General features: G+C 42.4%; 1 protein-coding gene across 1 annotated transcript in view; it reads left to right on the top strand.

The window, feature by feature from the left end:
• The window catches only part of tet1 (tet methylcytosine dioxygenase 1), a 37,330-nt gene that overhangs the window by 14,298 nt on the left and 5,984 nt on the right, over positions 1–17,048 (top strand). The window contains exons 3-6 of the mRNA XM_084709821.1: positions 9,220–9,270; positions 13,636–15,964; positions 16,086–16,176; positions 16,844–16,937. Coding sequence (XP_084565947.1) covers positions 9,220–9,270; positions 13,636–15,964; positions 16,086–16,176; positions 16,844–16,937 — 2,565 coding nt within the window. The remainder of the gene's footprint in view (positions 1–9,219; positions 9,271–13,635; positions 15,965–16,085; positions 16,177–16,843; positions 16,938–17,048) is intronic.

The raw sequence follows: 17,048 nt of genomic DNA on the forward strand, positions 1-17,048 counted from the left end.
TTTTTCATAATCTGCTTCTGATAAAAATGTATGTGATCATTTTTCGATTCACAATTTTCAATGTGAATACATTTACTCTTATTCATGTGAGATTCATCTCTTCTCTATTGTTTCTCTCATCTTCTCTTCGCACTCACTGTTTGTTTCAGTTAGCTATGTATTTTCTCATTTCTACAACTGTTATTTTTTCCAAACTCATCCCACCTTCCAGCACCTCTTATTTTGACATCTCTATTTTCCCTCTCTTTCTGATGAGATGCTGTATGACTTAGGATGGCACACAATTGAACTAGCCATTTTCCTGTTAGAGGGCGGTCAGCTAAGCTGTGGTATGGTACACAGAGTGTGTGTGTGCGTGCACATGCACACGTGTCAATCTTTGTAGTTGAGTGTGTATTCCTGTGGGTTTATCTTAAGTGACAATCATAGTTGAAGCACTTAGTTTACTTATCTCAATGGAACTAATGGCTCTATCACTGTAGCCGCATTACCTAACCAAGGCTTCTCAGACAGGGGTGAGGCCTCAGTCTCAGCCCTTTGTGGAAGACTGACAAGGGATTGTTTGGTGCTGACCATTCAGCACAGTTGGGCCTGGGCTATATTTAGAAACTCTGGAGTTTTGGCGAGGTGATGTGAGGTATTCCCGTTCTGTGTGGAGCCGTGTGTGAGTTACGTAAGAGTTGGTGTTTAGAGGGCATGAGTAGGCTTGCTCTCAGTTTTAGAATTAAGCGGAAGGGGAGCCAATGGAAAGCCATTTGAAAATTTATTGGCTGGACTGGATATTAATGACCGAAATCTGTAATGTCATTTCACCTGTTAAAAACTCAAATTCAAGATATCTCTCATCATATTTTGACTATAGTTTTAACTAAAAATGTTTGCATGTTGACTGTCCGTTTCACACCAAAAAACTGTGTTTAACATTTTAGCTGTGAAACCTTTAACTAGCCTTTGTTATACCATGGTCTGGGTGAATACTTGATTCTGATTGGCTGCAGGGGAGTCCATTATCAGGTGATATACGGACACTTACTACGTAATTGCAGCAAAACTGTCTTTTCACCGTTCTAAATTATTGTGCCAGCTACATAGTATATGAGCCTGTACAAAGTGTCTGAAATAAGGAACCATAACAACAGGAGTCAAAGCCTCTATTTACAATTTTGCAAAACTTTAACAAGCTAACTTGTATTTACAACAATGAGTTACTTCAATATTTATGTTAACCTATTTGCAAAATGTTACTTTTCTGAATTTACTGTGTCAGTGTCATGTAACCGCTCATCTCACATCCCATTCGCTAATCACCTCGCTAGTCAATCTACTTCAGACTAGTGATGGGAAGTTCGGATCATTTTACTGATTTGGTTCTTTGAATCTCGTTCAGCAAAATGAACAAATCTTTTTATGAGTCATTTCGTTCATTTAAACATTTTATAGTCAATTCCCTGGCCTAAATACGTCCACTGCAAACATGTATCATATTCTCATGTTAGTGCATGTAAACCAGGTACCAACTTTTTAAAAATAAATTCCTGCATAAAATTTATGTATCATGACAGTTTGTATGATTTGAAATGGTCATTTATTATCACACTAGCATTGAATTATCAATTAGTAAACAATTATGCTGCACTGAACTATAAGTCAAGTACAAAAAAAGTGAAAATAACAAAACCTGTAATTATTACTTGTGAACGAATAACATTCACGTGTTAACCTAGTCACGCGAAAGTGATCTAAACAAATCATTTCTGTTTCCTCTTCTGAGCCTATGCAGGTCACGTAAAAAATTATCCAAAGATCCGTATCCGAAGACCTAGTCAAAATGAACGAATCGTTTCTGTTTTTGCTAGCTACCAGTACTGAGCCTTAGCCTGACTGCCAGCCCAACTTATCCCCGCCCACAAAATAATTTGTTCGGGAAGTTGGGTCTGGGGGGGCACGTTTGGGGAAAAACGATGTCCGAACAGGAGCTGTTCGGACCAATGAAATTGTCAGGGTGGGCTTTATACGATGATGGACAGATGATCAACAGTAACGTAATCAACCACGTCACCAAAGAGTGCTTGGGTTGAATACGTTTTCAACAAACAACATATTACGTTGCTCGGATTGGTTGTAGGTCTATCCAATTGAGCAAAGAAGCATTTGTTTTACGAGTTCGGTTGAAACACGCTCCATAGTCACAACCCAACGGAGAGTTATCAGACTCAAATTCGGACTAGAATTATGAGTATGACAACTGAGCCTATGCAGGTCACGTGAAAAACGATCGAAAGACTCGTACCCGGCAGATGAACGAATCGTTCACCTTCCAACCGTGTCTTCAGATCAATGTTTCGTTCTTCTGACAACCGGGTTTTCGGATCAATGAGCTTCGGCCACGAGAAAATGAACGAATCGCTCTTTGAGACTACTCTTTACTTCCGAGTCATACTAATGATTCGTTTAAAATGAACGAATCGTTCACGAACGACACATCACAAACACACAGTAGCCGCAACTCTACACATGGCCGATTATTTTCTTCTTAAAAATCTTGATTTTATTTGGGGACAATGACATGGCTCGATAGCTGACTAGTCTTGTTGTTAAATATACTGTCAAATTATAATTACTGTTTGGAGAATATGTCAACTTTTATGCGGTCATCTCGCTCCACAGTCATCTAGCTAGCAAGTCTTCTTCTCAAACATACTGTAAAATTATATTTACTGTTTGTCAACCATACGCAATGTTACTGCCTTTGAATCTTGCTAGCATAACATTAGCTTTCGGGCTAATAGCTCAGCCAAAGAAAAGCCGGTGTTGGTTCTATGAGCTGAGTGGACTAGAAATATCAGCTCACGTTAGAAAAAAACGGTAGATTTCTATTGTAAAAAGCCTAAAAACATAAATTAATGTTTGTAAAAAAAATTGTTGGCAAGTGACCATGGTATAAACTGGACAATGCCCTTCAAGGTGTACAATATCACCTGATAATGGACTCCGTCGCAGGATTTTTCCTGGGTCAAAATGGGTCTCCGATGTTACCGTGTCACCTTATTAGCAGACATCTGTTTTTTTTGTTTCATAAATTTCATAAATAATGGAGGCTATGCTTGAGGAAATAATTTTGCTTCCACTTTAGATTAAAATAGATGGGCTAATATATTGACAATAGTCAAATAGTCAATAGCAAAGGTTGTGTCTCAGGGTGGCGGAAACTGATTTGGGTGCCCCGTTATTAATATTTTGCTGTGCAATAAAATATAACCATAAAAAGTAACCAATGGTAACCTCTATTGAGAACAGCACATATTAGCCAATAATAAATGTGTTCAGTCATCATAACCCATAATGTGAAAACAAAATGTAGGCCAGTAGGCTCGCATTCATTAGAATCTCTCACACACAGTACACTGTAGGCCTACACAAATCCATGCAAAAATGGGTTTAACGATCTGTCCATTTACCAAATACATTATATTCCAATTCAACAAAAAGGTCATAAGCCCCCCCAAAATGAAGTTAAAGACAGTAGGCCTACTGTCTACTACTTAGCCTATAGTCATCCTAACAGTGACAACTTATCATAAACAAACATAGGCCTATATAACAATTCTTTCAGCAACAATTTGGCTCGAGTTACACACGCGAACAAAGCTCCCATGAAAAAAAACGAGTTCCCAACACACGCGTGACGCGCACTGCAGTAGGCCACCTCAGCCAACATGCCACAATTTAACTATATTTCAATTAATTCCTGGGTGACAAAAATGTTCCAGAAAATGTAGGCCTATTAGTGCTGTCACTATTATTAACACAATTATGTTATCGCACGATTAGGCTAACGTTACGTTTTGAGTTGATGGCGAGCGCAAGATGCCGAAATGGATGGCAACAAAATTCTGAATGGAACATTTACTTTTAAAAAGTCGCCAAATGGTTCCATTGACAAGACCAAAGTGATCTGTGTGTTTTGTCATTGTGAACTGAGCTATCATCGCAGGACGTCCAGTCTGAAATACCACTTGATGGCCAAGCACACAGCTGATGCGATTTCTCCGCCCCCTCGTCAAAGCCAGGCAATTGCAATGTTGTTTTCAATTTAAAAAAAACTTTTGCACTAAGCAGTCCGATCCACTTTTCCATATTGATAAGAAAATATATTAAAATTGTTAAAAAATAATGGGACAAAAAGAAATCAATGGACATTTATAATAGATTAAAATGTGCAATTAATTGCGATTAATCCCGAGTTAACTATGATATTAATGCGATTAATCGTGATTAAATATTTTAATTGTGTGACAGCACTACTATATATATTTAGTAAAATTGTCTACCATGGATAAAATCAACGTTTTGTTGCCAAAGAGAAATTATGAAGAAAAAAAACATAGATCGGGGGCCCCTTAGGGTGCGGGGCCCGGGGTTTTTGCCGCCCCCACCCCCCCTCCGCTACTTGTTATCATTTATGGTTCAAAGATTATCAAGGTTTACCTCTTTACAGAGGCGTTCTTAGACATAAAACTCTACTAGGGCACAGGCCCCTATTCATATCCCTTTTTTTCTTTCAAGCTTGCACACAATGCATGACTAGGCTATAGAAACTCCCCTTGCTTAACCCACTATACAACAGTTCAGGGACGCAAGTTTGATATCAGCTTTGGCAGGGACATCAACATAATGTGAGCGTGCACATTTTTTTCAGTTGAGTGCAAATACTGTTTTTTGAGCTTCATGTAATATTGTTTTTCTGTATTAGTCAAAATATTGGTAGGCCTATCATATAGAAACTTTCTTCAGTTTTGTAATGTTGTTTTAACCTACCTCAATTCTGATTTGTGTGCGTCCAACACCTGGGCTTCTGCATGCGTGCTGCAGTGGCAATTTGGCAAGCTCTTCGAAAAGCGTGCTGACATGGAATTCTACGGGCATTGTTTGTGTTTTCGGTTAATTGCTTTGATTTTACAAGCGTTGATTGGGATACTGTGCGTAAATTTTTTTCGGGATTATCAATATAAATGAATACACTGATTAATAAAGTAAATTGTTAAAACTCAAACTTTAGATTTTACTGGGGCACAACAGATTTATACCGGGGCACATGCCCCAGTAAAAAGGGTCTAACAACGCCCCTGCCTCTTTACATGTGCAAATTACTAAAATGTATATCAATAGAATCTAGAACTAACCAATGGTCAGAAATGGAACACAGATTCTGAAATTCAAGTTAATCTATATTTTCTAATCAATGTATTTATTCCCAGGTGTTTTGCAATTTCCTTTTCTTTTCTTTGTGCCTTCTACACTAGGCCTATATATTATCCTTCCAGGGTTAAAAATACCAATGGAGGCTGCGTTGGAAATCGTTCATCAAACTTCTGTCAGCATTTTGAGTGGAAATGTAATTTGCATTTGTACAAGTGTATTCGTGCACGTTTGGTTGGCCCTCGTAGTGGAACGACGGAGTTTACTGGCCGCTCTGTCCATTCGCGCAACTTACAGTTGCATATTAATCAGACAAGAAGACACGACTATCAGCTCGATTACTATTGAACAAAACAGAACAAGCGTTCGCCTACTTGAAACTTACTATTGAGAACATATTCGCTGACATGCATTGCACGCGTGATGAACACGCGGACTTTTTTTGCCTTAGGCGCTCAGGATTTGTCATAGACGCTCAGGCAAACGGCTCAGCCAAATTTTCTCTTTGGAGGAAAAACCCTGGGACGGTTCACGCCTCCGCATCGTCCATTATCTGGTGATATCGTACACCTCGTCGGGCACTGTGCCTGACGTAGCTAACGCATTTGTTTACTTCAGAGTCCACTCTCGCTCAGTGCTGGAGCTTATGGGTTCGTTTCATTGGCACATTAATAGACAGCGATAGGCTCAACTTTATGACGACAAATGTAATCTGCTCAGATGCACTTCAATTTCAGATTTTTCAGAAGTGCACAATAGACTTTCAAATTCAGTAGAGGATTGTGAAAAAAAAACTCTAAAGTGACAAACTTTCAGAGGTCAAAGATTTAAGGGCACAAACATCAGAATTTTTTTTTTGACTTTAGGGGGTCTTTAAATAGGTGCAGGTCATGTGGCCACAATAATTTCAACATACATGCATAACAATTAAGAATAAACGCGTCGTAAACCATAAAATATGGTAGCATATAATCTTACTAAATATTATGACAGATGAGAGCACACATGGGCATAGGTTTATCTATTGAATTGCGTCCTGGAACATGATTTTTAGATTATCTCTGTGCTAGTGTTTTAGATTATGCTTGAATAGGGGCCTACAATTTACAACCAGTTTCATTTTGTCAGTTGTTTTGACCAGTCAGAAAGTTTTAGATTGTATCTTGAATACAATTTCAGACTTGTCACAAAGGTATTGCGACTTGTCAAAAATGGTGTTGCAGATATCTGTAATGTTAATACTAGTTAGCACATTAACTAGTATAGAGAGAGCATTGTTTTAATCCAATCACATTGAATAACTAAAAAAGGTACATTTCTTGAAGAAAATGTGTGTTTGCTGAAAGCAGTTGAAACAATTTTGTTTTGATGGCTTGAATATTGAAGAAGGTTTTACAAAGATTTTAAAAGAGGTATGTGCTTTAAAAACAATGGTGAGAAAAGTATTAAAAGTATATCTGTCAATGTTATGCATTGCGATATTTTCTTACTGTTGAAAAAGGAGAAAAAAAGAGTATCTTATTTAATTTCATAAATGTTAAAGTGTTATCTTAGAACTCAATGGTCTTAAGACAGTCACCACCATCACCCTGTGTGACTCCCTAGTCAACACTGTTGAGTCCTTCCTCTTCCTGGGCACTATCCTCTCCCAGGATTTCAAGTGGGAACTGAACATTAGCTCCCTCACCAAGAAAGCACAACAGAGGATGTACTTCCCACGGCAGCTGAAGAAATTCAACCTGCCAAAGACAGTGATGGTGCACTTCTACACAGCCATCATCGAGTCCATCCTCACCTCCTCCATCAAAATTGACTCGGTCTGTGTCTCCTGTTTCCTCCACGTTTCGCCCGTTTACGCAGAAAGGTGCTCATGTGCCTGTTGGGACTTCTGGACATTGACGTGGTGGTGGAAAGAGCTGGTTGGTCTTGCTGAGACTTGACAGGGGCTACTGATGGTGACGACCTTGGGAAAACATGACTCCATGCCTGGACCTGTTCCCATTCCCCACATTTACACAGTTCACGCAGTATATATTAAGCTGTTAAGACACACACACACACACACTAGTAGATGCTTACGCATGCACATGACCATACACACTCACACAGAAACAGAGCAATAGGGAGCTACAGAGACCGGGGCTCTAGTTCAAGACATAAGATTGCGCACACACACACACACCCACACATGTGCACGCACTCAATACTCAAACACAAAGACACGCGTCGCCAGTAGGATGAAGCAGATAGGAAGAACTGTACCTTCCTGTTGGCAGCGATGACAGCGATGAAGCGACAATGTTGGCATATAACTCGTTGGGACCAGTCGGACTTACTTTAACTTGCCCACGTGCTGAGGGAGGCTGAATAATGCTAGGAGTAAAGCTTTAACAAATGGGACATTTTAACTTTGCAAAAAGAGATTCAGAGGAGAATGAGAGGATTAAGATTTGTGTGGAGGGGATCAGGGATAGAGGAAGGGCTGTGTGACCTGACCACTGACAAAATCCCAGAATCTAAACAAATAATCAATTTGGTTTGGATCACTCTAGTATCTGCAGTAATCAACAAACGCACGCCAGCCCTTGTCTGCAGATGACAGTTGATAAGGTGTGTGATAGGTGTGTACGTGTGTGGGATGCTCAATAGAGGTGACAGGTATTCCTGCCTGACCAGTTTAACTGACAAGGTCATGTCAGACTCTCCCTAAAGACAAAACCTCTCCAACCGTCTCTGCTATGCCTCTTCATGACTTTTCCAACACAACCTATGCCGACTGGGAGTCACTTTATTGGGAAATCAAGGTATTTCGAAAATGTCAGATATCTTAGAAACAACGTAAATGGGTCATTGTTGTTGAGCCAGTAACGTACAAAAGCCGTTTTTGATAAACAACAATTCTAGTTGTATCAACACACGATATTTGCGTGTGTGTGTGTTTGTTTGGGTTGGCATCATAGCTGTTGCAAGTGTCTCTGGTGTTTACAGTTCAGGGACTGAACTGGTATTGTATTGCGTAGGAATAAGTGACACATGCACATACACCTGGACTGACTTATTGCAGAGTTAAGAAGCAGAGAGGGGTAGAGGCTGTCTTGTCTGTTGTCTTGTCCTGGTATGACCCCTCTCCATAACATGCCTGCTCTTCATAGAGAATGGTGTCTCAGAACTGTTAATATCTCTGAACAGCGTCATTCTTTAAAGACCATTATTTCTTTAATATATGTATGGGATTACATTCAGCCATGCAGAGGAATCTCATTGTCTTTGGGACAGTTAACTTATGATTAGAATAACTACTAATGGTTCATCAGTTCATTAATGGTAGATCGTTTTGCTGGAGTTCCACTACAGTTCTGCTGGTGTACACATCAGGTGCTGTGTCAGCTCAGCTTAGCTCCAGTCCGGTGTGTGAGGGATGTCCGGTCCACAGCTTACATACTTCCCGTGTGCGTAGGGCTGGAGAAGAAAGCCCACATAGGGGATCCTTTGTTTAGGAGGGTCTAGGCATGGAGAATCATTTACAAGCTGCTAGAGTCCCCACGCCATTGGCTGACGAAGGTCTGTCTGCGAAAGGCATCCCATGCGTGTGTGCGTGTGCTTGTACTTGTGTGTATCTCTGTGTGTGTGTGTGTCATCGTCTGCGGCAGATGCAGCCGCTCGTTATAGTAGGGCAACTCACAGGCAGTCTGAGCATGATACTCAGAGCTTGTTCTGCTCTCTATTACTGTGGCCAGCGATTCTTTTGAGGCTGATGGAAGCAAAGCAAGATGGCCACCAGTACCTTTTAGGAATATGCTGCCCAAACTTGAGGGGCTTCTTGTGAGGACACAGAAGGTAAAGACTCTATGCCCTGGTGTCTATTGTCTAGCAACACAGACACAGACTGTACTGTAGCCTACCAGAGGTTTGTACATACTGTGTCGGATTTCGTTGTCTGTGATATGTTTTTGCTGTGTGTGTACATGGGTTGCTACTCGATCACTAAGGACCTATGTTTGTTTGGCTTGTGTTTTCCAGGTGAGTTGCAAGGACGTGGCCAAACCAGCAACAAAGAAGACAGTTTCCACGGTAACAGACAACCCTTTTTTTTTTCTCTAGCCATGTCTTTTTTAGTCGTGGTGGTGCATGAAGCGTCCTTGTGTGTCCTTTTCCTTTTTTTGAAGACATATTTGTGCACCTGCTGTTTTCTTATGAGGGGTGAGGAGGAGACTGGAATGGTTTTAATCTCTAGTTCTGTTGGCTGTCTTGGCTTTGCTTGCCTCAATTGCAGTAAGAGCTATAATTTGTTTATGCTAATATTCTTCAGTTCCCCTTGTTAGTGGCATGTTTGTCTGAATGATTTTCTGGGATGATTAAGCTTGTATTTTGTTAATTAATTTAGTTGTATCTTTTCTGAAAAGCACTAGTGTTATTAGGATCCCAAATGAGTTTTTCAGGGTGCGATCTGTGGTGTGTTCCATCTCTCTACATGTGCGTCAACAGAGCTCCATAAATGAAGCTTGAACATGCAGTATTTCACAGAATTACACACACACAGCCCAGGAAGGAAGCATGTTTTTTTTAAGATGTATCTTTATAGCGCAAGAAAAGTTTCTCTTCTTTCTCTCTGTACTTTACTGCAACTCTCAGGTGTACAGTGGCGTAATGAAGTGAAAGACTACAACAACCTAAAAGCTTCTTTATTAAATAAAAAAGGTTGATTTGAAATACATTAATATCAGTTTTTAGTCAAACTCTCAAACTCTGAATCGACCAGTTAAGCCCATTACCGTAAACCCCATGTGCAGTCAATGCAGGTGTTCTATGTAACTAAATGAGGATGTGAAAATAGCAACATTGCATTATTTCTGTCTTTTAAGATGGGCTTTTTCATAGTAGAGTATTAAAGACAGATTGTATCTAGGGATGGATAGTGTGTGTTTGTGTGGATGGTGTGTGTTTGTGTGAATGGTATATGGAAGGTTTGTTTGTGTTAGTGTGTGTTTGAGTTGATGGTGTGCATTCACGCGAATGGTGTGTGTTTGAGTGGATGGTGTGTGTTTTTATGGAGTGTGTGTGTGTGTGACTGGATGGTGTGTGTTCATGCAATGTTAGGGATGGATACTCCCTCGGTTGAAACTTCCCTGGAAACCCCTCTCCTCTGAGGAGGTCGTTAGGATTCAGGCAGTAATCATAGTCCTGTTGCTAGGCTAGGAGGCGTGTTTGTGTGTGTGTGTCTGTGTGTGTGATTGTGTGCAGCAGAGGGGCTGTGGTTTCAAAGAAAAGCTTTTTCTCTGTACAATACTATGAAGTCAAATGTCTACTGAGAGTGATTTGGAGGTCCAGAGGCAGACACAACAACCGCAGAACAAAGACAGCCCCCAACACATGACACACTTTGAGTTCCTCTACAGCCCGCTCAACCAGCGAGTAAACATCTTATTTCCGTGACATACACTTAAATAAGACTAATGAATAGCTCTAAACCTATTTTATAACCTAAGCCTTCAATACTGCAATAGACTTATATGTTTCAACAAACCACACAGTCTGTAGTTTGTCTGTATTATGACAAATGTACACAGAAATAGCTGTCGGATACAAACGCAAACACACATTGCTATTCTTGTGAGGACTCAAAAGTCAGTCCCATTCAAAATCCTGTTTTTCTTAACCCTAACTTTAACCTTAAGCCAAAACCTAACCTGAATCCTAACCCTAGCTCCAGAACTCTCCTTAACCACTAACCTCAACCCTTAGTCCGAACACTAATTCTAACCCTATAACCCAACCCCTTTAAACCCCCTAGACATTGAATGGATATTTAATATTCTTGTGGGGATGTCAGATCCATATAGAAAGGATATATAAAAGACTGTACATACACAGTACACATCATTGTGTTTAAACAGGTTTGAATGTGACTGACACTGACACACTCCCTTTTCCTTCATCCCAACTTTCTCTCCCCCCCCCCCTCTCTCTCCCTCTTTCTTTATCTGCTTCCTCTCTGCCTCTATCTTCCTTTCTTTCCCTCTCCCCTTCTCGGGTGGCCAGCTAGCAGACGACTGTTGCAGCAGCTGCCATGATTTTGCTTCAGCTTCTGCCCCAACAATATGTTGATTCAGCATGCTTTTACTAGTAAGGGAGGACAAAAACGAATGAGAAGCGAGGGTGGTGCTGAACACATACTTTAGTGAGTATACGCAGAGGTGAATTCAACACATTTAGGAGATAATATGGGGTGTGATTAGAGTCTCAAAAGGCAGTAAAAAAAAAGAAAGCTCACCAGACACTCTCCTCACCCAGTAATTGCTCGACTCCCCGGAGAACGATATGTTTGGTCTGTGGGTTTAGAGGAGCTGTGAAAATGCTTGTATATTAAAATGCTCTTCTACTACTGGAACAGAATATTTGTAGTCACACAACACAGAGCAGTTGAAAGTGTAGAAAGGTCATTTTCCATTTATTTTCTATACGCTCACTGACTCTGCAGATGTTACTGAGTACACCACAGTACTTTGTGTATGTATTGTGTACAGTATGTCCAAGGTGAGTCTATGTTGACCTGGGTAAAATCACCTACAAGGCTGGAGACTGTCCTGTCATCTAAAGCAGTGGTCTTCAACCCTGGTCCACCCCTGTCCTGCTTGTTTTAGATCAGTGTTTCTCAAGTGGTGGGAGAGAGGGTTGCAGACGTGTGCTTTGGCTCTGAAGCACACTAAAAATCAAACTTTTACTTGTATAAGTTACCGAACTTCTGATTGTGTGCTTCTATTTAGAAAGGTGCTCAAGTCTCACGTATTCACCATGACACAGAGTTGATAGCCCCCCCCCCCCCCCCCATGACAAAAATGAGGTTAAACCAGTTGAGAAACACTATTTTAGATGTTTCCCTGCTCTAACACACCTGATTCAAATGAGGTCTATGCAAGCTCTGCAGAAGCCTGATAGACCCATTCATTTGAATCAGGTGTATTGGAGCAGGACAACATCTGAAACATGCAGGACAGTGGGCCCTGAGGACCAGGGTTGAAGACCACTGCTCTAGTGTTTGGTAAACAAAGTTGTGATAGGGGTTCAGACCATGTGACTAGGCATATAAAGGAGCTGACATCCACCTAAACAGGCCACAGCCATTAGACTTTAACAACTGTGCATAAAATAAGAAGACTAACGCACACTGCTTCTCTGGCTTGATTTTTGAAATACATTTTTTATTTTGTTTGTTGAGTCCGTGGCACTGTGTTTGTATCTTTATCACAACTCAACATTCTTCTAATCAGAAATTTGATAATGAATAATGTACAAGCTACGAGCTATGTGCCTTGACTTGCTTGAATAGGATCCGGGGCTGAGTAAAGAATAGCTCAAAGCAAGGACAGTTGTTGTTTGTAACTGTCTGATACAGTGTCTCTCATTGTTCTTTTCAATCTTTGTAAACACAACTGCAAAGCAACTGCACAATGCTGCCATGATGCATGTGATATTGACCAAAGGGACATTTTACCAGTTGGTGAAAGATTCTTCCCCACTCTTCTAACAGTAAGCCAGTGGAATACCCTCAACCCTCCCAGCTATTTGTCTTTTATTTTCTCTTTCTCCTTTTCTTTCTTTCCCAGTCTTTTCTATCTATTCCATTCTATTACTACCACATAAACTCCACTTTCTTCTCTCTCTTCCTCCCCCCTGCCTTTTCTCCTTTTCATCAACCACTCATTTGTCACAAGTGTACTGTAGTGGCCTCAGAGACCACGGTATGCAATCAGCATTACCTCTCAGAAGAAATCTATATGTCAATACTGTGAACCTTGGATGGGGGGAGGACTGCTGGCCATTCTTTGACATCACAGTGAAGGGGTCAGGCTCCTTGGACGCTGTGTGGATAACAGACCCCTGTGTTGCAGGGGGGCTTGCTCAGACACGCACTCACATACATACACTCTGTGACCCTCAACAGTGACACATCTTAGTTAACTCTGTGTTTTTTTTCTTAAAGGTTCACCTGTGGCTGCTAGGTTGTTACTAGGTTTGTCTTTTTTGCAGCCCAGGCGGGAATACAAGCTGAGGCTTCACGTGTGGAGTTAGAATTGTATTCATCTTCTCATTTCCGAGTGATTTTGCTGACTTCTATCCTGTAATAGTTTCCACAGTGATTTTATTTATCCTTACTGTGAAACACATGCGCATACACGCATATACAACCTGTGCTGGGTGGAAATCTGCCAGTATTCCGTAACCGTTCGATGCCTCACTATAACATGTTGACTCACTCTCTCGCTATCTCTCCCTCTTACTTACGCTCTCTCGCTCTCTCACACTCTCTCTCACTCTTGATTTCTCACCTTGTTCTCTCTTGATATCTCTGACACTCATTCTTTCCCTCACACACACAATCTCTCTTGCTATTTAGCGTTTGATCTCACTCTTGTTCTCTCTCTTTCTCTCTCTCAGGTGGCTAGTGAGGGGGTTTCAGTAAATGGCAGAGGACCAGTTCAGATGGCAGATGACACCCATACGACAGCGGAGGAGGAAGACGGGGAGGAGGGCCCCATACCTCACACACACTCCCCCCACGTCCACCACGACCGCCTTCTCACCCCAACCCGAAATGGCCAGCCAGCACTTAACAAGACAGAGCCAGATCTGGACCCGACCAGCAATGCACTTCAACAACACCACTGCACTTCTGTGACTTTTCAAAATGGTGCTGATAAAAATCAGATGAAAACAAATGGTGCTGAACCGACTGCTGGGTCATGTAGTCAAAGTACTACATTAGAGTCCATGTCACAAAGCACTATCGCAGAGTCCCATAAGACTACATTGCCCATCTTCCCCAAAGGTAGCTGTGAGACTACACCTGAGGCCCTGATTGATGGTATGTCAGGTCCACTGAAGAAGATCAAACTGGAGGAGCCGTGGGAGTGGTCCTCTGACCACACCTCCACACCAATAGATGGTGACCATGACGTGTACGAGGACGGGCTGTCCACGTTAGCGGCTGTGGTCTGCTTCTCCATCACAGACAGGAAGGGCCTGGAGGAGAAGCTCTGCAACTCACGCTCTCCTATCCTGCGCTCCTTCAAAACGGAACCAGAAGACTTGTATTCTTTCAAAACAGAACAAGAGGACTGTAGGGATGACGTGTGCCTAAAAAACACTCCCATCAGCCTGTTAAAGGCTCCTGCCACTCTCAAAAGGGAGCCCTCTCCAGGTGTCTGTCTCCCCAGCGTACAATCCTTGGTAGAGCAGAGGAATATCAGTGTTGAACAGGCTATTGCTATTGAAGCCTTGACTCAACTGGCAGCTATCCCCCAAAACCTTCCTGGGCTCATCAAAACTGAACCATGCGTTGAAAGCCCCATCTCTCTCATCACTCTACCTTCAACGCTCACATACACCTCCTGCAGAAACACACTTCTACCGGAGGCCAAACCCATTGTTGGGATCCACTCCAACAAAGTCCCAGTCATCAGTTCACCACTGCAGCAGACCTCGGTCATACGCCCCCCAGTGGCCAGGCAGGGTAATGTAATCCAGTGCACCAGGGGAGCGGTCTCCACAGGCAAGCTGGGTCTACAAGACCTCCTGGAAGCCAGCGAGAGAGGCCAGTACAGGAAAGCAGAGCAGGGCAATGGTCCTCACCCCATCCGGAAGGATCAGGACAGGGGTTTTAATAAAAATCCAGACAGGATGTTTGGGAGGGAAGCCGAGAGGGTTGTGGGTAACAGTGGAAGGAATCGGGATGAGGAGGAGGTTGCAGCTCAACTGGCCGACTTAGCCTTCATCATCCAATCCCGTAACAAGCATCTGGGTTATCCCTCCCAGCACTCAGAGAACAACCCTCCTAGAGGAACTCCAGTCTCAGCAATCAAATACAACCACAACTCCCAAGGGACTCCCGGTCACAAAAAGACCCTCGCAAAGAAAACCAAGACCCCTCCTAAACCCAGGAAGAAAAAGGTGTATGAAGGTAAGGAAGGAGAGGGTTGGGGTCCAGCTTCAAACAACCACAGGACCCCACTGACTAAACGCACCCCAAACAGCAAGACCCCTACCAAGGGCAGAGTCCAGAAGGTTCTCCTCCCGCAGAAGGCTGCTCCCAAAAGAAATCTGTTCCTCCCCCAGGCCCAGATTGACCTGAAGAGATACCTGGCTGATGCTGAGGAGCGCAACAAGTTCATCTACCACAGCAACGCCCACAAGACAGACGCCCCTCACACTGGATCACAGGTCCCTCCCACAGGGCAGGTCAACTTCAATAGCACTCACTACCTTAACACCACTCACAGTCAGGGTCTAGATCACCACCCGTGGTCGCATTCAAACGGACACCTTCCTGTTCAGGAGAACTGCTACCTTGACCAATCATTGGGAGGACGCGAACTGGAGTTGGACAGACGTTTGTTTTCTCAGGTAACGCAGCCCTATGACGGGCCGCAGCATGGTACTAACCCAGAGACTAGCTACACCAGCCCACCCAGTCTGGGATCCAATCAGAGTACAGCTTTCATCAGTCTGGCCAATGGCACTTCAGGGGCTCGGAGATCCCCGCCTCTTTGTCAGCAGAGTTACTACAAGGTGGAGCAGTCTGGCCCAGTCACAGTGTTGTCCACGTCAGCTGATGGCAATCTGGACCAATCAGAGGAGTCTACTCCAACCAAGAATGGCATTAGTGGCTTCCTGGAATCCCCACTTATCTTCCTGGACACGCCCATGAAAAACCTGCTCAGCACCCCTTCAAAAAAGCTAACCGAGCTGCCTACCTGTGGATGTGTGGGTGAGTCACACTAGTACAACCTACTGTTGGCTTGTTGATGGTGTGTAAATATAGATTATTATGATGGATGACCATTTTTATTTATCTGGAACCATTATAGCACTGTTTTATCTCTCCACAGAACAAATCTTAGAGAAGGAGGAGGGTCCGTACTACACTCACTTAGGAGCTGGACCCAGTGTAGCTGCTGTCAGAGACATGATGGAGAACAGGTAATGGTTCTAGCTCTGGTTTGGCTTTGGCTGAAGGTGTATGTTAATTCATACAAAACTTCTGTGTGAGTGTGTGTGCGTGTATTCACCATACTCACCTGACCTGCCTAAGGCCCTCCTTACCAACAGGCTTCTGTGCCGAGTGGAATGGGGTGGGATTTAACAGTGGTTCATTGAATACACACGCAGACACACACTCAAAAACAGACACGCATAGACACACACACTCACAAATATACACACACTCGCAAACGGCTTGTAAGAACAGGAAACCCCTTGGGCTGAATCGAGGGGCCCGTCAAAAGAGATGACAACCTCATGTCAGCAGTCTCACTCAAAACTATTCTGCACAAAAAGCGTACTGAATACTGTGTTAACTATTGTTTTTAAGTGAACAATGTGAGAAGATAAATTCAGTTGATTACTAAATGTTTGATTTGTAAATGCTGAATGATGTGTGTCTTGCCTCTTGGTCCCAGGTATAGGGAGAAAGATGTTTGGATGTCCTTAGATATAGCAATGTTATGGAAATGTATTGAGATTATGACAGATTAGTTGTTATTATTAATTTGATATTATATAAATAATGCTATATGCATCATTTGTACCTAATTTTGAAAAGCATCTGCTAAATTAATACATGTGAATGTATTTATGTTTGTCTCAGGTATGGTGAAAAGGGGAAGGCAGTGAGAGTGGAGGTTGTTGTATATACAGGCAAAGAGGGAAAGAGCTCCCAGGGTTGTCCAATTGCCAAATGGGTAAGCAGTTATTATATCTGTCTTGTTTACGAGTGAATGGCTGGTTATGCCTGTTATGCCTGTCTGCCTGTTTAAATGTGTGACCCCTGTGTCTATGTGTGTATGCAAACA

The sequence above is a fragment of the Hypomesus nipponensis genome, chromosome 11 (genome assembly GCF_054491055.1).
Source record: "Hypomesus nipponensis isolate SF chromosome 11, ASM5449105v1, whole genome shotgun sequence".
Taxonomy (NCBI): Eukaryota; Metazoa; Chordata; class Actinopteri; order Osmeriformes; family Osmeridae; genus Hypomesus; species Hypomesus nipponensis.